The sequence below is a fragment of the Zea mays genome, chromosome 8 (assembly GCF_902167145.1).
Source record: "Zea mays cultivar B73 chromosome 8, Zm-B73-REFERENCE-NAM-5.0, whole genome shotgun sequence".
Taxonomy (NCBI): Eukaryota; Viridiplantae; Streptophyta; class Magnoliopsida; order Poales; family Poaceae; genus Zea; species Zea mays.
The window spans coordinates 126,132,512-126,153,447 of NC_050103.1; the positions used below are offsets into that span (position 1 = coordinate 126,132,512).

The 20,936-nt window shown below is 50.7% G+C and overlaps 1 protein-coding gene across 1 annotated transcript; it reads right to left on the reverse strand.

Moving 5' to 3' along the window:
• Positions 1 to 7,092: 7,092 nt before the first annotated feature.
• Positions 7,093 to 9,752, reverse strand: LOC103635836 (28 kDa heat- and acid-stable phosphoprotein). The gene is made up of 8 exons (XM_008658214.2): positions 9,570 to 9,752; positions 9,196 to 9,236; positions 8,845 to 8,913; positions 8,674 to 8,757; positions 8,264 to 8,298; positions 7,888 to 7,973; positions 7,589 to 7,654; positions 7,093 to 7,361 (listed from the first exon to the last, which is right to left on the reverse strand). The coding sequence occupies exons 1-8, from the start codon at positions 9,634 to 9,636 to the stop codon at positions 7,324 to 7,326; spliced, it is 486 nt and encodes a 161-aa protein (XP_008656436.1). The 5' UTR covers positions 9,637 to 9,752; the 3' UTR covers positions 7,093 to 7,323.
• Between the last annotated feature and the right edge of the window lie 11,184 nt (positions 9,753 to 20,936).

Sequence of the window (20,936 nt, forward strand, 5' to 3'; positions counted from 1 at the left end):
ATTCGTCGCTGTCGTAGTAGACAATTTCCTTGATGCGCCTTGTCTTCTTCTTCCTCCCGTCTTTTCTTTTGTGGCCCGAGCCTGAGTCGGTGGGCTTGTCATCATTGGGCTCGTTGACGAAGGACTCCTTCTCCTTGTCGTTGATCACCATCCCCTTGCCTTTAGGATCCATCTCTTCGGGCGGTTAGTCCCTTTTTTTTGAAGAGAACTGCTCCGATACCAATTGAGAGCACCTAGAGGGGGGGTGAATAGGTGATCCTGGGAAACTTAAACTTATAGCCACAAAAACTTGTTAAGTGTTAGCACAATAATCGCCAAGTGGCTAGAGAGGAGTCTCAACAAAACACAATACCACAAGAGATCAAACACAGAGGTGACACAGTGGTTTATCCCGTGGTTCGGCCAAGACCAACGCTTGCCTACTCCACGTTGTGGCGTCCCAACGGACGAGGGTTGCAATCAACCCCTCTCAAGCAGTCCAAAGACCAACTTGAATACCACAGTGTTTTGTTTTTCCTTTCAATATCCCGTTTGCGAGGAATCTCCACAACTTGGAGTCTCTCGCCCTTACACTTGAGATTCACAAAGAAATACGGAGTAAGGGAGGGAAGCAACACACACAAATCCACAGCAAAATGCGCACACACACGGTCAAGAATCGAGCTCAAAAGACTATCTCAAAGTTCTCACTAGAACGGAGCTCGAATCACTGAGAATGACAAACGAATGCGCAAAGACTGAGTGTGGATGATCAAGAATGCTCTAAGGTTGCTTGGTGTACTCCTCCATGCGCCTAGGGGTCCCTTTTATAGCCCCAAGGCAGCTAGGAGCCGTTGAGAGCAAATCTGGAAGGCCTTTCTTGCCTTCTGTCGTCGGGTGCACCGGACAGTCCGGTGCACACCGGACACTGTCCGGTGCCCGATTTCCTTCCTTAAATAGCGAAGCCGACCGTTGGCAGACTTGGAGCCGTTGGCGCACCAGACATGTCCGGTGCACACCGGACAGTCCGGTGCCCCCTTCTAGCCATTGGCTCGGCCACGTGTCCCGCGTAGATCGCGCGGCCGACCGTTGGCCCGGCCGACCGTTGGCTCACCGGACAGTCTGGTGTACACCGGACAGTCCGGTGAATTATAGCCGTACGCCGTCGGCGAATTCCCGAGAGCGGCCACTTCGCTCGAGGCAGCCTGGCGCACCGGACACTGTCCGGTGCACCACCGGACAGTCCGGTGCCCAGACCGAAACAGCCTTTTGGCTGTACACAGCCAACTCTTCTCTTTTCTTCTTCTTTCTGTTTCTAATACTTAGACAAGTATATTAGTACACAAAACCAATGTACTAAGACTTAGAAACATACCTTTGCTCTTGTTTTGCACTTTGTCCATCCATAAGCATGAATTCACATTTAAGCACTTGTGTTGGCACTCAATCACCAAAATACTTAGAAATGGCCCAAGGGCACATTTCCCTTTCAGTTCCGAGGGGTATCCCTGCCTTTGGGAGGCTGAGCTCTCGGCCCGTCGGACCGTGGCGCCTTCCAGGAGATTCTTGAGCTCCCCCTGGATTCGCCGACCCTCGGTGGTTGACGGCTCCGGCATCGCGCGGAGAAGCATCGCTGCTGCAGCCAGGTTCTGACCGACCCCACTGGATGCGGGTGGTGGCCTGACCCTGACGTCATCGGCGACACGGTGCTGGAAACCCTAGGGCACGTGACGTATTTCTCCGGCCGGGGGTTGGCCCGCCCATGCCTGCCCGACGTCCCGGCGGATCGGCTCAAGTGCTCCTGCTCCCTCGTCGAACCTGGCCTGCGCCCCGCGGACTTGCTCGAGCTGTGGGTCGTGACCCCCCGCCGGAACGGGGACCACAGCTAGCTCCCGGGGGATGTCAGCGCGAGGCACCGGCCTAGGGAGATCACCATCCTCCGGCATGCCGAGATGATTGCCTTCGGAGGGACCCCCTAGATCGACGTGGAAACATTCGCGGCTTGGGCCGCAGTCCTCGTCGTCGAGGCTGCGGCTACCGTCGGAACAGTCGGAGAGGTAGTAGTCACATGCGGTCATGAAGTCCCGCATGGCACTGGGGTTGCCAAGTCCAGAGAAATCCCAACAGATGCTGGGGTCGTCATCTTCCTCGGACCCAGAGGGCCCGTAGGTCGAGACGTCCGTCAGCCGGTCCCAAGGCGACCGCATGCGAAACCCAAGAGGGTTCGAACTCGCCTCTACGAGAGCGCCCGCCAAAGCGAGGTCGCTAGGCGGGTTGAGGCTGAATCCAAATGACGTAAGATGGGAATCGGTCTGTACCTTTTGGTCGACAAGCGGCGACATAGTCACGTCGGGGACTGATTGCACCGTCGTCTCAGGTACGAGGGCGACGTCCTGCAAGCCCTCCGCGAGCGCGCTGGCGTCGTCCGCTTGCTCGAGATTGGCGTGTCGCGGGGAGACGGCGCTCGTCTTCGTCTCAGGCGCGAAGTCGATACCCGGTGCGCCCCTCGTTGGGGTGCCGGCGCTGTCGACTCGCTCGACAGCCAACGAGGCGCTGCCTCCTGCTTGGCCTTGGTTGCCCTGCCTTCCCCTCCGTCGGCGGGGGAGAAAGCGGGACGAACTCGGAGGTTGTTCTTCCACCACGCGGGGAAGACGTCGTCGATTCCGCCGCCGGCGGGCGGGCTGTCGGTCGCCATTGTCGTGTCGCGCGGCGGTGGAAGGAGTATTGTGTCGTAGCTGCCGTCGAAGGACATGAACTCAAGACTCCCGAAACGGAGCACCGTCCTGGGTCGGAGAGGTTGCTAGAGACTGCCCATCTGGAGCTTGACGGGAAGCTGCTCGTCAACACGCAGCAGGCCCCTACCTGGCGCGCCAACTGTCGGCGTTCCGAGACCGGGGGGGTCCCGTGGGCCGACGAGTGAGTGTCGCCGCGTGCCCCAGCCCAGATGGGTCGAGCGCGAGGGCGAGCGCGAAGGGGGGAGAAGCGAGGAGGCGGCCGGAGACCGGGTGAGAGAGGTGGGAATCCCGCGGCCTTCGTGTTCGTCCCGCGACCAGGTCGGGTGCGCTTGCAGTAGGGGGTTACAAGCGTCCACGCGGGTGAGGGAAGCGAGCGGCTCCAAGCGAGCGCCTGTCTCGTCCTCGTCCCCGTGCGGCCAACCCTCTCTAAGAGGGCCCTGGTCCTTCCTTTTATAGGCGCAAGGAGAGGATCCAGGTGTACAATGGGGGTGTAGCAGAGTGCTACGTGTCTAGCGGGGGAGAGCTAGCGCCCTAAGTACATGCCGATGTGGCAGCCGAAGAGATTTTGGCACCCAGCTGGTGTGATGTCGTGGCCGTCGGAGGAGCGACGGAGCCCTGGCGGAGGGACAGCTGTCGGAGCGGTCGGGTCCTTGCTGACGTCCTCTTGCTTCCGTAAGGGGGCTGAGAGCCGCCGTCGTCACAGGGTATGCGGGGTGCCATCATTGCCTATCTGGCGGAGCTAGCCAGATGGGACTCCGGTCTTGTTCCCTGCGGCCCGAGTCAGCTCGGGGTAGGGTGATGATGGCACCTCCTGTTGACGTGGCTGGCCTACGCCCTAGGTTGGGTGATGCGGAGGCTCCTCCGAAGCCGAGGTCGAGTCTGTCTTCCGTGGCCGAGGCCGAGTCCGAGCCCCTGGGTCGGGCGAGGCGGAGGTCGTCGGCAGAGGGCAGGGCGGAGTCCGAGCCCTGGGGTCGGGCGGAGCATAGTTCGTCGTCTTCTGGGGCTGAGCCCGAGTCCGAGCCCGGGGTCGGGCGGAGCGGAGTTCGTCGTCTTCCGGGACTTAGCCCGAGTCCGAGCCCTGGGTCGGGCGGAGCGGAGTTCGCCGTCTTCCGGGACTTAGCCCGAGTCCGAGCCCTGGGTCGGGCGGAGCGGAGTTCACCGTCTTCCGGGACTTAGCCCGAGTCCGAGCCCTGGGTCGGGCGGAGCGGAGTTCACCATCTTCCGGGACTTAGCCCGAGTCCGAGCCCTGGGTCGGGCGGAGCGGAGTTCGCCGTCTTCCGGGACTTAGCCCGAGTCCGAGCCCTGGGTCGGGCGGAGCGGAGCTTCCTATGGTGCCTTTGGCCGGGCCTGACTGCCTGTCAGTCTCACTCTGTCAAGTGGTACTGCAGTCGGAGTGGCGCAGTCGGCGCTGTCCTTCTGTCAGGCCGGTCAGTGGAGCGGTGAAGTGACAGCGGTCTCTTCGGCTCTGCCGGGGGGCGCGCGTCAGGCTAAAGGTGTCAGGTCACCTTTGCATTAAATGCTCCTGCGACTTGGTTGGTCGGTGCGGCGATTTAGTCAGGGTTGCTTCTTAGCGAAGGCAGGGCCTCGGGCGAGCCGGAAATATGTCCGCCGTTGGAGGGGGGCCTCGGGCGAGACGGAAATCCTCTGGGGTCGGCTGCCCTTGTCCGAGGCTAGGCTCGGGCGAGGCGTGATCGAGTCGCTCGAATGGACTGATCCCTGACTTAATCGCACCCATCAGGCCTTTGCAGCTTTATGCTGATGGGGGTTACCAGCTGAGAATTAGGAGTCTTGAGGGTACCCCTAATTATGGTCCCCAACAACTTCGGTTATCCCTTTGCTCTCTGTGATGAACCCAATTCTTGGTCTTTTTATTGGCTAAGTGTAAACCTTTGGCACCTGTATAACTTATACACTAGAGCAAACTAGTTAGTCTAATTTATTTGTGTTGGGCAATTCAACCACCAAAATCATTTAGGAAATAGGTGTAAGCCTAATTCCCTTTCAATGGGCCACCCTTCCCACGTCGGCTCGAGTTCCTTTTGACGAGCGCCGGTGCTATGGCGGCGTTGGTGGACGTCGGGCAGGCTCCCGATTGGTTGTCCTGCTCGGATCCTCACTTTTATGGGCCACCCTTTGCTCGTCGCCCCGCTGTATCGGATTGAGTTCGTTTCGATGGGCACTGGTGATGTGGTGGCGTTGGCTAGGGTCAGAGATGGGTCACCGGCGCAAGATCTGAGCCACCATCGGTGAAGCCTTGCGTTCGTCCTGGTGTTCTTCATTTGTTTTTTTGCCATCGTTGCCATAAGTAATATTGTTGTCCACATCGTTCTGGAGTCCAGCCATTGGTCCACATCGAAGTAAGGTTATATACATATGATCAGGTGAGTAAGTAATATTCTTTTTTTCGGTCACATCAAAATACCGAATAATACTGAATGGCCAAAGAATAATCTCTGGAAGTGATCTCAAAAGTCTAATAATACAAACCTGATGAACACATAAAGTGGTTTCCCAGGATATAGACCTATGTAATTACTCCTATATGCTAGGCTGCTAACGTCGGAGAGAGTGAGACCCATGACCCTAAAACATACATTGTATACTTTTCAGATTTCATTTGAGTCAAAGACAAAAATAAACGTAAAATCATTTTTTTGGTATTTGTCGGGCAAGGAGTATGAAAACCATTTAGTTTGTTTATGAGTTACTCATATACGACTTTCCATTTCCTCAACTGTTCTATATCTTGTAAATAAACCCTGAGAATGAACACCACGGTTCAGTTTTAGAGACCACAGTTCACCAAGTATGATAGCGGTCGTTTACCATTTCTTAACTAAATATCTGAATCAATTGTTGTTTTGTTGAGTAGGGAAGGGAAGTTGTGTTCACCTGGTAATGTGATAAAAATAAATATGCATTGTGTTGTTCTTTTACTGGATAAATATGCAATGTGATGAAAATAAATTTCCTTACTATTAAAGACGGACATAAATGATGCCTACTAACCCATCCACATCATCGGAAACCTTTGTAGCCGTTCAATCATGGATCATTGGTCCATCTTCCTCGCCTGCTCTCTCATACGCCCCTCGTATATAATGATCCATTGCTGAAACTTCGATTATGCTTTTACTACCGCCCAGATTTATTTGGACTGAAGTTCACTGTTGATGCTAGATATTTGAAGTACTTTACCGTTGTTGTGGAAGATGAATAGATGGTTATATTATGGTCATACAATTATTTTAGCATTGCCTCGGGTCATCATGTTTCTGCATCGTTTTTGCTGTCTGAAAAATATAAAGCAAGGCATATTTAAACAATGTATTATAAAATGAGTTTTCTTGTTTTCTAGAAACTCATTATAGCATGTTGTTCTTGCCTCCTCCTACCTTCCTATTTTAAAAATCTCTGATAGATTTATTTCCTTAGTTCCTAAACTGATGCTCCAGTTTGTGTGACCTATTTTCTACAGGTTTCAGGATGCCAGGAGTGTTTTTAACTCAGCATCATTACATTGGAATTGGTATATTGCAGCTGCCAGCTTCTTAGTACCATGGAATTTCTTTAGCACCACATAGTTAAGACACTATCCTAAATTTACAAGAGACCCGTGCGTTGCGACGGGAATAAACCATAAACAATAAGAACCAATTATATGAATTTATGAGATATTGAGGTCCACAATGTATTGTTCATTTTCATGTAATAATTATGCACTTACATTTTATCAAATATTATATGCCGTCGCAATGCACGGGTATTTAACTAGTATAATACTAAGATTCTAATTGCAAAGACGGGGTACCAAACTTCTAAAGCCCACCCTTCCGGATACAGCTCCAAAAAAAACTCGCGTTTTTGTGGTTGGCGCTGGAAGCACGCACGGGAAAACCCAGAGAACGGAACGGCTTGTGCGATGAGGTGGCGGCCACAGTTTTTTTTTAGAATTTGACGATTGTGACTTTTTTTTGCCCGGTTCCAACTCCATAATATAATTTTGAAGATGGTTTTATTACAGTGTCTTCAGAATAAATCTTTTAAAATTAAACTGATAGCCAAAGATGTACCAATTTGCATATCGCCTTTTACTGATGCTGAAATATGGGTACAGATTTTAATATCCTTTTAGTTTTTGTTCTAGATTTTACTGACAAATAAATTTTTTGTGATGCTGAAATTTAAATACTTTTAGAATTTGTTTTTTAGATGAAACCTTGCACTTAGTTTCAATTTGATTACCAGAGTACTATGGTTAAGCTCATCAAACAATATAGACATCCCTGACCACAGAATTGCAACAAGAGAAACATATTAAGACAAAAAAAAGAAGAGAAAACTGCGAGCGCATTTTCCAAGAAATTTGACAGCGACGAAAAGAAAAACCTTGATTATATTGCAATGATGATTTACACTGTAGCAGTATAAGGACCTACGATTGAATAAGAAAAACGCCACAGCATGAATGTATTTTTCAACAAAGTTGCTACTGCTCCGGCTACTACACCGCGCACAAAGCTGACAGTTGCCAACTTGCCATCGCTCATCGATGAGTCGTCACCACCACTACTAGCTACACATCTCCCAAAACGCTATCGTGTGCAGGTCACTTGAGAGCTTTATTAGCCTTCCTCTCTTCTTTGGCTGCCAAGACTAGCAAATGTCAGCACGTAATGAGGAAGGGCATATCAGAAAATGACTTTATGTAAGCTCATTAACAATCATGAAGCAAGATTTGTTCCTGTTTGTTTTCATTTGAATTCAATAAAACGTTGTAGTAACAACGATTAGTCGTTGGCTTAATGGAAAGCATGTCAGTCAGTCAGTGTAAGGGCATCTGCAACTGGCAACAAGATTAAATGTAGACGTACCAGCCTTTTCCTCCTCTCGCTTCTTTGTAGCTTCTGCCCTTTGTTGACGGATTATAGTAAGACGCTCTACATTTTCAAAAGGAGGGTAAAACTCATCAGTATTTTTGCAAGTAACACTGCGATATGCTAAACAAAAGGTACACCAGCAAATATTTGGCAAAATGTAATGTAGCTTATATTTACATATTAGGAGCGAGAAACTGTAAAATCAAAAGGGCGAATGCGATGCATAAAAAACGTGAATATGACACAAAGTCTATAACGACGATATCTAATCTAAGTACAGAACAGTGTCTCACCTAAATCTTTCCTAGCCTGTTCTGTTTTTCCTTGCTCTTGAAGCTTCATATGGCGCTCATGAGATTTCTGTTTGTCAAGATCCTCTCTGCAGTAAAAGCACTTTTAAGAACCATGAAAATAAGGTCATAGAAACTAGGGGGCGTGAAGAGAACAGATGGCCTTTTTCACCATTCATCGTTAGGAATTATAGGTTAACATGACAAAAGCAACTTTCGAATGTGTCTAAAAGCACTGGGGCGTCCAATAATCTAGAGTGTACATGCTCCAACTTCGGTGTCTTACTAAACTGTATGTGAAAGTTGAAAACAAAGAAAAAATAGCATGCAGTAGAAACATGAACAATCGATTGACAGAAGAACAAGTGTAAGAGCACACCTTTCACGCCTGGACATATCAGTTGGCTTCCCAATCTGCGACATTACAAAACTAGTCAGCTTATAGAAGTATAATGACATTAAAATGATGAAAACATGTTAGCTGAAAAGTGAAGAACTATCATAACAGGCAAAATGTTTAGTTTTTTTATTTAAGACCACTACTAGTAGGTATACCAAGTAAATGGAGTGAAACCATTTTAGCATGTTTTGCTGTGTATATAAATACACCCTTAATCCAACTCACTAACATTTGCACAGCATCATACCTTTGCTTAATAGTTCATGAGTAAATTTTGCTCCTAATAAAGCAACAAACTTGTGCATACAAGTCTGGCATCATCATTCTTGAGCTAATATTATATTATGTTTGACTGCATAGAAAAAAAAAGCACTGAGTATCCCACTTACATCAATGTCCTTGGCCTTTACATTCTTTGTTTTCACCAGGTTTGGATTCTCAATCTCGATCAGACCTTCTATACCCTTGTGTTTCTAATGACGGTGACAAAAGTAGTTTATCACACATGAGCAAACAACAATGAAGAAATTTGTATATTTCAAAATGATATAATATCTTACTGGTTTCATAAAATCTTCTGATTCTTCTTCTGGTTCCCCCCTTCTACTGTAGACATCCTTCTCATCATGCTATATTTTGATTATAGAAAACAAGTCAGCCACCAAATAAGCACGAGATATCATATAATACGTGTTTTGATTAACCAAAAGAGCAGGCTAAACCCATTTGTTTTAATCATCTACGGACATAATTAAACTACAACAACCAAATAGAGCTTGGAACAAGTCCCTTGTGCAAATTAAGCAAGTCAATTGTTGAAACAAAGTTCAGAGTCAAGAGTGAAAAGAGAAGCAGCAATTGTTAAATGAACATCAATAGAAAATAAATTGTTGAAAGGAAAGTGTGGAAACCTTGGCGAAGGTCTTTGGACGGCCTGCTGAAGTACCAGCCGCTGCATTCAATTTCACATGAATCGTATGAGAGAGAGTAAGAACAAAGGGTCAGCTCGCTAGGCAGAAATACCAAATTAAGCATAACGAACTGTCTAATGTATGTTCTAGCAAGTTACTTTGTTTACTAAGGAGACTGTTCAATATAGTCGCACCTCAAAATCAAAATCAATAATAAAGTGTGAGCATATACTAGTTGAACCGCACAGAAATATCATCTAGAAGGAAGATGTAATTATATCACAAAACATTCCAGTACACAGATAATGTAAAAATGGTTAATCAAGTAAACAATGCCGCTAGTGCTCCACCCGCATAGCGCAGCGTACGCGTACCGATATCCTCGGGGCTGGAGAAGCTGCGCTCCCCCGTGGGCTTGTGCTTGAACCTGCCTTTGGCCATGGACGCGGACGCTCACTAGTACGGAGGCCGCGCGGCGGTGCGCCAGGACTTTCTCCTTGGGCAGCTGCTTTGGTCCTTGGGCAACTTGCGTTTGGGTTCTCGCCAGTGGCCCCGGGTTTTTTTTTTTTGTCTATTTATTGCCTCGGCTCGGCCAGACGAGGATATCTATAACTTAGACACTAACACACGGTACTCTAAATGTAAGACATAACTAAAACACAATATAATACAATGATCATGTCTAAAACATGTGTCTTACCATATTTATTGTACCAATCAGAACATTCAATAAATTAAAGTGACTAATCAACTAGTCTTATGTCTCGAACATAGAGCTAAGACACTGTGTCTTTATCAAGATACATGTCTTAAATTTTTTTACATTTACCCCTCTAAACAGTCTCTAAAACATAACTTAATACACTCATTATCCATGCCCTAAGGAGAGGTAGGGATGTTCCTAAAACATCCGACTTGTATCACAAATCTAATATTTTAGCATAGATATACATAGAATTTAAAGCTAATTTTTGGCAATGTTATTAAGAATATTACAAAGTATTTAAATAAATTTTTATATAATTTTTTATGTACATTATTTTCTCCCTACAATAAAAAAGGTGAAAAACATCTGAATCCGTATTCGAATAGACATCCGAATTTTATATTAATTATTTAAAAAGATATATAATGAATTTAATGTTAGTTTTTGTGAAGATTAATAGTCTCAATGCTAAAAACAAGAATATAAATTTACATAACAAAATTATATATATTATTTGTTCACAATCGAAAAAACAAGACCGAAAATTTGATATCCGAATAAATATCCGGATCCATCATAATCATAAGAAGAGAGACCCGGGAACCGAACGGACTCACCAGGTACTCGGAAAAGGGGACCCGACGCGGAAGTCGGGGAGAGTTGGGAACCGAACGGACTCGGAAGCCACCACGTGCTCGATCGGCTTGGCCGCTACGAAATCGCTAGTACGTCTGGTGGTTCTCTAGTCTGAATTGGCCATTATGAAATTGGCAATTGCCTCGAATCCGCGTACAATGTCACGTACCGTAGCTACGGAAAGCATGGAAGAACCCAGTAGCCCACGAAACGGTATCTGGCAGCCGAGTAAGGCTATTTACAGTGGGAGTTTCAGGTTTAGAATTTAGGGTTTAGTGTCGACATCATTTTTTTCTGGCCCACATCATTTTTTTTTTGTTCCTGTGATGTACGAGCTCATTTCTTCGAGGTTTCCGTATGGCACGAATAAAAATATATTCAAACGTATGCAGTAGTTCACAAAATGTTAAACGATCAATTCGAAAAGAATTATGTTAATGTGATTGCGAATAATTTAAGGATATGATATAGAAGACGAAATTTAGAGAAAGTTACCGGAGATGTTAAAGAGTGAAGAATATTCTTTTATACGATAAAATTTAGTGGAAGTTGATTGGGGACATTTTTACTCGCACTTTTAATTGGTTTGTGAAAAAGGACGTTTTCCGTTACTTTTCTTTCTGTCGTGTTGTTTTCTTACAAAGTATTATATTTTATTATAACTGCGAAACTGCCTATATATATTATATATATAAAATCACTGCGGGTGCAGCCTCCTTTTAATTCGCGACATGTGCAGGATATGAGGTTTGAACTCATACCCTGATGAAAGAAAGGTGAGAGACACTGGACAAAGTTGTCTAACCAGTAGAACATCATGCTTAAGTGTTTATAATATTGAATATAAATTGTATATATATGTATATATGATTTTTTGTAAAATAAATAAAAAATCGTGTCGGGCGAGTCCAGCACTACGGACCCGAGTCTACGGCCCAAACACCGCACGTCGCTTGTGCCGGGTTGACCCAGGCACTATTAAATGGGTCGTGTCTTGGGCCGGCTTGCCAGACACGACTCATTTGGTCATCTATACCTCCGCACGATAATGATGGTCATCACCTCAGTTGCCACCACCTCGTTCGTCATTCTACTTCTTTTCTCTCCCCCCTCATGCCTCCACCTCCGCGCCACCTCATTCTCGGCAAAGGGCGTAGGAGCATGCGCCTCCTCCCCGTATTCGTTCGACACCAGCCCTGACATCGACTCGCGCAGTGGCTATTGCACGTCCACGAGGACGTTTCACATCATGCGCTCACCATCGTTTTCGCCATCGTCGGACGTCTCGTTCGTCTTCCTGGCCTTTATCCTGTTCTTCCTCCCCATCCTGTTGCCCGCCCACGGTCGCAGCCGCGAGCCGACCGACGCTCATCGACGTGGGTACGGTGCGAGTCAGTCATGCTCCTGGCATTTCTCCGTACGTGCCGTCGAGGAGGACATGATGGCGCTTGCCACACTTAGGTTATCTTGGCAATGAGGAGTCTAGGTCTAAGATATTGGACAACCAAGGCTTGTAGCGTGGCAGTAGTCAGCATATGCTACAGAGTTGGTGGTGGTGGTGTGTCGCTTCGGCGGGTCCAGGGCTGAGAAGACACTCGCATTCTCTCGCCTTTCTCGGATTGACGCCTGGTGCGGGGTGCCTCTCGGTTTGGAGCTGCTCCGGCTGGGCATCTTTCTCCACTTCGTGCTCTCTCCCTATATATATAGCGGTATACTACCTATGTGCCTCCAGATGCCCAGGTCTTCATCGTGTCCTTCTCCAGCAACGAACATGTATGTCCGCCTCTTTTCTTTCCCTCATGCTCTATGAAACCTTGGAAGTGGGGGAGGCGAGAGATGAGAGTCTCTGATTTGCTGGCTATGGTACCCGTGCGTTCATAAAAATATTATGCGAAGAGCGGAGACAATCACTAAAAAATCTTAATTTTTTTTTGGATAATTTACGTGGTATTGTTGTGAACCGTCGCAACGTACGGGTAACCGACTAATCATCTTAAAGCAATACAACAATCAGATTGATTTTACTCCTGCAACATAGTTCTTTTGTTTTAAGATTGATGGGATGAACGTGTGCCGTGAATTAAAAAGTGGCTACAGGCTGCTTCAGCCACCCTTTCTCTTCTTTTGGAACTAAAACACGTTGAAAAGCGCAGGTTCACTTTGTGCTCGCAAAGATGATCATGGTGACCATTTTCTTGTTGCTTGGGAAAATATTTACCGATCCCCTGAGTTCGAGCCACTTGGAGTTTATATTTGAGAAGTCTGGTCGCGATGGATTTGGCTAAAAAAAATCTCTTTGATCAGCCTTTTCTTTCCATGTACCGCAAAGTCCAGACATCTTTTTACAAGTTGGCAATAGGGGCGTACTTTATTCTGGATTAATCGGTGGCGGCAAGGGTAAGGGATGGTGTTTGGTTCCATCTAACTATGTTTAGTTCATATAATTATAACGTAATAATTAACTGATAACATTAAATTATGTTTGTTTAAGTCTAATTGTAATTATCACCACACTAGGAATTGGTATCGGCATATTTAAACTTATTATCGCTAGTATTCGAGTGTAAATATTACCTTTGCTATTTATGTTAAATTTCGTGAACTAAACAACACCTAAAGTGTATTCCTTGTCAGATCGAATGTTTAACTGATAATTACATATATTTTATATAATCTAATTGTAAAACTAATTACACAGATTAAAACTAAAAAACGAGACAAGTTTATTAAACCTGGTTAATCCTATATTTAATACTCATAATTGATATTCAAATATTTGATAGGCCACGACTAAACTTTAGTCATATAAAATCTAACACCCCCAAGGGCTAGTTTGACAGCCACAAAATCGAAAGGGTTGGAGGGGCTAAAATCTCTCCTTATTCAATTTTGAATAAGAAGATGATTTTAACCCCTCCAATCCCTTCGTTTTTTGGACCCTAAAACTAGCCCTAAAAGTATTGTAGACCTTGCATCTCGACTATATGCTACAGTTAAAAAGGAATAGCGTAGCGACCGACTATATAGGAGGCCATCAACATTAAATGTGCATTTTATATAAAGAAAACAGACTGAGTCCTATTTAAAATTTAAATTTTAGTGTTATATGATTAACACGACTACTTAGACTAACAATATTTACAACATAGGTGTCGACGTTTCGGACCCGCGAGGACCCTCGACCGACCAGTGAATTTGACGCTGCGTGTCCCTGCCCAGATGGGTTGATGCAAGATGAAACACGAGAGGGAGGATGAGGCTTATATTATCTTGCACCGGGGTGCTCGTAGTAGGGGTTACAAGCTTCGAGAGAGAGAGAGAGAGAGTGCGCCCTTGAGGTGAGCCGTCTGAGTTAGCCTTCTCTGCGTTTTCTCTCCTTCTCTGCCTGCCTCCTTTGGGAAGGCCCTGGACATCCCTTTTATAGATACAAGGAGATGGTCCAGCTATACATGGGGGTGTAGCTATGTGCTAACGTGTCCGGTGTAGAAGTACTTGAGCCCTGTAGAAGCGCAGCTGGCAGTGCGGCCTGGGGTCCTGCTGACGTTTCTTTGCCTTCGTAGGGAGTTGAGAACAATCGACATCATGGACGCATGCAGGAAACCATCATTACCTGTTGCCGGAGTAATCTAGATGGGACACCGGTCTTGTTCCTTCGTAGCCTGAGGCAGCTAGCTAGGGGTAGGGTAATGATGTATCCCCTGTGGCACAGTCGGTCCGAGGCCGAGGTCGGGCGAGGTGGAGGCTTCTCCCGAGGCTGAGGCCGAGGCCTCGGGTCGGGCGAGGCGGAGACCTTCTCCCGAGGCCGAGGCTGAGGCCGAGGCCTGAGGTCGGGCGAGGCGGAGCTCCCTGTTGCGCCCGAGGCTGAACTCGGGGGAGGTCGTGACTTACTGTCGTTAGTTTTACCCTGGTGGTTGGCACAGTAGTCGGAACAGGGTGAATAGTGTCCTTTTTTCTGTCAGAATGATCAGTAAAGGGGCGAAGTGACTGCGGTCATTTCGACCTTGCCGACTGAGGTGCGCGTGTCAGGATAAGGTGTCAGGTGATCCCCGCATTAAATGCGCAATGCGATACGGTCGGTTGGTAAGGCGATTTGGCCGAGGCTGCTGTACGACAAAGTTTGCTCGAGCTTGGCCTCGGTCGAGCCGGGGGTGCGTCTACTGCCTGAGGAGGTCCTCGGGCAAGGCGTGAATCCGTCCGGGACTACTGTTCTTGCCCGAGGCCGCGCTCGGGCGAGACAAGGTCGCATCCCTTGGCTGACGAGGCCTTGACTCGAACCGTGCTTATCAGTCTTTACGGTTTGTTCTGAAGATGTTTTCCAGCCATGTTAAGGAGTATTGGGGGTACCCCTAATTACGGTACCCGACAGTAGCCCGTGAGCCTCGAAGGGAGTGTAGGTACTCGCTTGGAGGTTCTGCCGGATTTTTTGCAAGGGGACCAACCTTTCTCGGTTATATTTTGTTCCGATGGGTGCACGCGAGCGCACCCGTCGGGTGTAGCCCCCGAGGTCTCGGAGGAGTGTTTTGACTCCTCTGAGGTCTTAATTCTTATTGTGAGGCCTCGGTCAGCCTTGTTGTTCCCTCATGCGGCCTGGCCGCAGCCCGGGTGCATGGTCAGGCTCCGAGTTTTCAAGCTGTTTTGTCGACGTGGTCGATAATTTGGCCGTAGCATGGTGCGAGAGCAGCCTCCGAGCCTCTGCACGGAGCGAGAGGACGATCGAGGACTGTCTCAGCTTTTTATTGTACGTCCCTTTGTCGCCTTTCCGCAAGGAGGAGGGGGGAAACGCGCCATGTTACCCTTGGTGGGCGCCGAACATGATGTTTCCAGTGAGTTGCTATTGGGTGATCCGAGCGGACGCCCGAGCCCTGTTCGATAAGGGTCGGCTAGTGGCCCAGAGGCGCGCTCCAAAAGTACCTGTAGGTGATTTGCTGGACCCGGACCCATTTGATAGGGTCCGAGGGCTCGGTGACTCCCTCCGGTGGGATTCCATTACAAATCGTTCCCACTGGTCTCGGAAATGTCCTAGGGTACCTCAGGAGCGTAGCCCGAGCCTTGGCCATGTAACGGACGTACCCAGGGTCATCCCTGACTCTGCATGCTCTGGGGCGGCTATCGAACTCTTCCGAGGGGCCAACCTTCGACCCCCTGATCAGTAAAGGGCTCGGAGCCCGAGTGCTCTGAGGCGGTTGCCGAACCCCGCAGGGCGCAACCTTCGAACCCCTGATCAGTAGGAGGGCTCGGGGCCCATTTCCTTCGCTGAGAAGGATCCTTTCGAAATATCCCTTTTCTCGATCCCTGTGGCAAGAGAGAGAGAGAGAGAGAAGGAAAAAGGATATAAATTTAAACAATGTGGCGCACCTTTTTTGAGGCGGTCATCATGATGGAGACGAAACGGTGCCCGCTTCGCCTGCCAGAGGTGTCGCGTGCCCTGCCAGGGAGTTAATGCGACGAGACGGGTGACTCGCGGGGTATCCGTTGCGCGTGCGCGAGTCGTTCGAGGAACGAAAAAACCATTTTACCTTCGAGTTTGAATTTCACGAAGGGTTCAGGCGAAGTTTTGGGTGGATCTCGCCCGAGCCTTTATATATCCGGAAGAGGGGCCGGCGGTGGTTCTTTACCCTGCCATCTGCGCTTGCCTTCTGATTTTGTTTTCGCAACCTAAGAGAGTAGACAGAGAAGAGAAAACCGCGCACCTCATCCCCTCCGCCTCCACCGCTCCTGCTCGGCGATGGCTGACAAGGCGACCGTCATTCCGCCGCGCGACCCGTGGCCTTTCTCCACCGTTACTGTGGAGGATCTGGAGGCCCTTGTCACCGATGGTTTGCTCCGTCCTCTCTCCGGTGGGCCGCAGCCTGAGTGGATGGCCCCCGGGAGCGAGGCCGACCCGACTCCGTCGCCGGGGTATGTGGTCAGTTTCACCCCCTTCCATGAGCGGGGGTTTGGGATGTCGGCGAGACGCTTCATGCAGGCGCTCCCGCACTACTACGGGGTAGAGCTGCATAACTTCAACACCAACTCCATAGCGCAAGCGGTCATTTTCGCGGCGGTTTGCGAGGGGTTTTTGGAGATTGACCCTCACTGGGACCTGTGGACCCACCTCTTTTCCGCGGAGTTCTTCGCTGTGTCGACGGACGTGAAGAAGGTCCGTATGGCGGTGCGGGCTGGTGGCTGCACCCTCCAGCTGAGGTCGGGGCGCGCACAGCAGTACATCCCCGCCTCCCTTATATCTTTGAACAAGGGGTGGCAGAACCATTGGTTTTATCTCTGGAACAACGACGGGATGCTTCCGCCGTTTTCTCAACGAGTGGTGACCGCCGCTGGTGATAACTGGCGCTGGGGGGCTACCCGCGAGAACCAGGAGAAGCTCCAGCCCATTCTCCGTGCCTTGCAGAAGTTACAAGCCGAGGGTCTTACTGCTGCGGGGGTCGTCGCCGCTATCCATCGCCGGAGGGTGCTCACATTGGCAGAGCGGCGGTTGCGACTTTCGGAGATGAAGCCGGGGGTTGATTTGGAGGGTTCGCGGATGTCCTCGACCTCCCTCTCCGCCGACGACCTCCTCAGGCGGGTAGCGGGTACGGTAGGGAGGCTGTATGCTGGCGTCCTTAGCCAGCCCCCGATGCGCCCCGACCATGGATATGTGTCCCTGGTAAGTGTCCGACCCTGCTTCTGTTTTGCGCCGTGCTTTTTACGTTTTTGATCCTTACTGCTGGGATTTTTGTTCGTCCCCAGGGGTTGAGGGGTTTTAAACTCTCCCGACCACTGGTCCCGGAGGACGCGGCGGACCGAATCGCGCGTAGGCTCGCCGCGGAGAATGACAAGGAGAAGAAGGACGCGGAAAAGGCCCGAGTTCGCGAGAGGATGCGAGCTCGGGAAGCCTTGGAGAAGCGTCGTCGGAGGCAAGCAAGGGAAGGGCTCCCATTGGAGTCGTCACCGGACACGCCTGACGACGATGATGATGATGACGAAGATGATGACATGGCGGCCCGGCTTGGCCTCAGTTCAGACCCGAGGCTGGGCCAGAGGTCGTCAAGCCAGCACCTAGGTGGGCTGGCGCCACCAACATTTGGGGCCGGGACACCGGGGCCCCGGTCCGAGGAGCGGAGGCGGGCCGAGGGGGTACCTGACCCCTTGGCCGAGATAATTGGGGTGACTCTAGGGGGTCAGGCTGAACCGCATGTCCCCCAAGAGCAAGTGCCCGTGTCGGCCGTTTAGGAGGTTGGTCCCTTGGCTGTCGTGACGTCGCCTGGGCGGGCCGCCCCCTCGGCGCCTCGGGCGCCCGAGGTGGAAGTGGCGTTGAAGCCGGCTGTGGGGCAACCCTCGGCCGTCACGACGTCGCCTGCGGAGACAGGGGCCCGAGGGGTCTCCCCGCAGGCACGATTCGCCTTGCCCCGGAGCGGGTAAGTATATGAGGATACCTCTGTTTCAGTTTTTTTGTTGTGTGTCTTGAACTTGCTCTCTCTCTCTCTCTCTTAGCAAGCGGAGGCAGGGCTCGGCTAGTATGGCCCCCACGAAGGCCCTCAAGACGAGGCCGGCCTCTGCAGCCGGTGCTGCGGCGCGCCACGCTGGTTGGCTGGCCTCCGCACAAGGCGCCCTCCGGCGGGGGGCCCAGGCGGCACGGGTTGTCATGGGGCAAGCCTCCCGGGTTGACCCCCCTGTTGGAGCGGCCATCACGCCGGGGGAGGCCGTTGACGCGACATTGGCCCCGAGCCTGCCTGTCTTGTTGCCGGCGCCGACATCGATTCCTGTCAGGATCGTCGCTGATTCACCCGTGGAGCCGCCCGTCGCCACCGATGTCGGGATGGCTGAGGAGCCCCCACCCCTGGTCATCCTCGACCTCCCCATTCTCGACCATGAGGAGAGGGCGACCGTCGCTACCGAGGTCGGTGAGCGGAGGCCTGTCACCCTGGCCGAGGAGAGGCCCGGTACGTCGACTGTGGTGGTACCCGGTGCATCGACTGCAGGGGGACCCGACGCCTCGGTCGAGGGGCGCGCAGTACCGTGGTGCTTGCCCAGGCGGCTGAGCAGAAGGAAGCCAACCGCATGGCCATGTCCGAGGCTATCTCGGTCTTTTGCCGGACCTTTGGCCTCGACGACGTCCCCTCGGGTAGCTCCTCCCAGAGTCGCCTGCGGGCCTTGGGCGACCACTTGCGCAGCAGACTCCGCGGGGCGCTGCACCATGGCGTTAGGCGGGCCTTCGCCGTCCTCGCTTCCCACTATGACGTGGATTTGGAGCGGGTCAGCGAGGGCTACTGCCTACCTGACGAAGAGGAGGCCGCCCTAGTCGAGGTCCAAAGGCTTGACACGGCTGTCGAGGGCCCAAGCGCGGCGTTGGCTTCCTCTTTTGAGGTGGAGATCCTTCCGCCCATGTTGCCGTCCGAGGCCGGGCCAGATTCCGCCGAGGGTGGGAACGACGCCGAGGGTGCTGCTCCTCCCCCTGCCGACACATGAGCCTGTGGGGAACAATTTATTTTAAGTATGCGTTTGTTTCTTGCGGCCGCTGAGGCCTAAACATTTTTAGTGTCAGAGTATAAAGTTGCGTTTTCTTTCCTCTTGTTTCGTGCGTTAGGACTTGTTCGTCGGTAGCAGAATCACTTATCCGAGCGCGAGTTACTTTTCGCGGAAGGTGATGAGTGAGGTATCCGTATCCCGAAGGCGTAGGAGTCCCTCGGCTCGGTCGGCCTTGCCGTTTAAGGTTTCTCTCGCTCGTTTTTAGGATTCCGTTATCGATATAGTCGAAAGGCACGAAAGTCGTTTTGGCAGAAAACTTTTCCGAGGAAAATTTTGATGCAGAGGGGGTTCCCCCCTTCTAGCCCCTAAGGGAGGGTCTGGCTTTGCCGAGGCAAGGCTGATCCTCCCTTGATGGTTAGACTTTATTTATACATGTAAGGAAAGCAAGATACATGAACGACTTGAAACATTTTAAGGATAGAAGCGACATAGTTGTTCGATGTTCCAAGCGTTGTTGTAGACTTCGCCTCGATCGTTGGCCAGCTTGTATGTCCCGGGCTTCAGAATTTCGGCGATGATGAACGGCCCTTCCCAGGGAGGAGTAAGCTTGTGGCGCCCTCGGGCGTCTTGTCGTAGCCGAAGCACCAAATCTCCCACTTGGAAGCCTCGGGGCCGAATCCTTCGGGCGTGGTAGCGTCGCAGAGACTGCTGATACTGCGCCGAGTGTAGTAAGGCTACGTCCTGAGCCTCTTCCAGCTGGTCCAATGAATCTTCTCGGCTGGTTTGGTTGTTTTGGTCGTCGTATGCCTTTGTCCTCGGGGAACCGTATTCTAAGTTTGTGGGTAAGATGGCCTCGGCCCCATAGACTAGGAAAAACAGCGAGAAGCCCGTGGCCCGGCTCGGCGTCGTCCTCAGACTCCAAACTACCGAGGGTAGTTCTTTTATCCACCGCTTGCCAAACTTGTTGAGGTCATTGTAGATCCTCGGTTTTAGTCCCTGCAAAATCATGCCATTGGCGTGCTCCACCTGCCCATTTGTCATTGGGTGAGCTACGATGGCCCAGTCCACACGGATGTGGTGGCCTTCGCAGAAGTCCAGGAACTTTTTCCCAGTGAATTGTGTGCCATTGTCAGTGATGATGGAGTTTGGGACCCCAAAGCGATGGATGATATTTGTAAAGAACGCCACCGCCTGCTCGGACCCGATGCTGGTTAAGGGTCGGACTTCGATCCACTTGGAGAATTTGTCGATGGCGACCAGCAGGTGCGTGAAGCCCCCGGGTGCCTTCTGCAAGGGACCGACGAGGTCCAGACCCCATACGACAAACGACCAAGTGATAGGTATTGTCTGTAGGGCCTGAGCGGACATGTGCGTCCGTCTCGCGTAGAATTGACACCCTCGGCAGGAGCGTACAATCCTAGTGGCGTCAGCCACCGCAGTCGGCCAGTAGAAACCTTGTCGGAAAGCATTACCTACGAGGGCTCGAGGTGCTGCTTGGTGACCGCAAGCTCCCGAGTGTATTTCCTGTAACAGCTCTTGTCCTTGGGCGATGGATATGCATCGTTGGAGGATGCCTGAGGGGCTGCGGTGGTACAACTCTTTTTCATCACCCAGTAAAACGAATGACTTGGCACGCCGAGCCAGCCACCGAGCTTCGGCCTCGTCGAGGGGCAGCTCTCCTCGGAGGAGATATTCCAGGTATGGGGTCTGCCAGTTCAAGTTTGGTGTGACCCCATTCCGCTCTCTCTCGACACGCAGGGCCTCACCCTCGGCGGCCGAGGGTACCTCGGGCTGGGCCGAGGTCTCCTCGGGTTCGGGCGTGTCGTTGAGTTTGACGGACGGTTGATATATGTCCCTGGAGAAGACGTTCGGGGGAACCGTCGTCCGTCCCGAGGCTATTTTAGCCAGCTCATCCGCAGTCTCATTGTACCGTCGAGCAACATGGTTGAGTTCC

Bases quoted from the DNA above. Each gene is read 5' to 3' on its own strand.
- LOC103635836 (XM_008658214.2), bottom strand. From the start codon at position 9,636: ATGGCCAAAGGCAGGTTCAAGCACAAGCCCACGGGGGAGCGCAGCTTC. The intron at 9,237-9,569 runs GTACGCGTACGC...AATTGAATGCAG, and splicing joins CTCCAGCCCCGAGGATATCG to CGGCTGGTACTTCAGCAGGC. The intron at 8,299-8,673 runs GTAAGTGGGATA...GTAATGTCGCAG, and splicing joins TAAAGGCCAAGGACATTGAT to ATTGGGAAGCCAACTGATAT.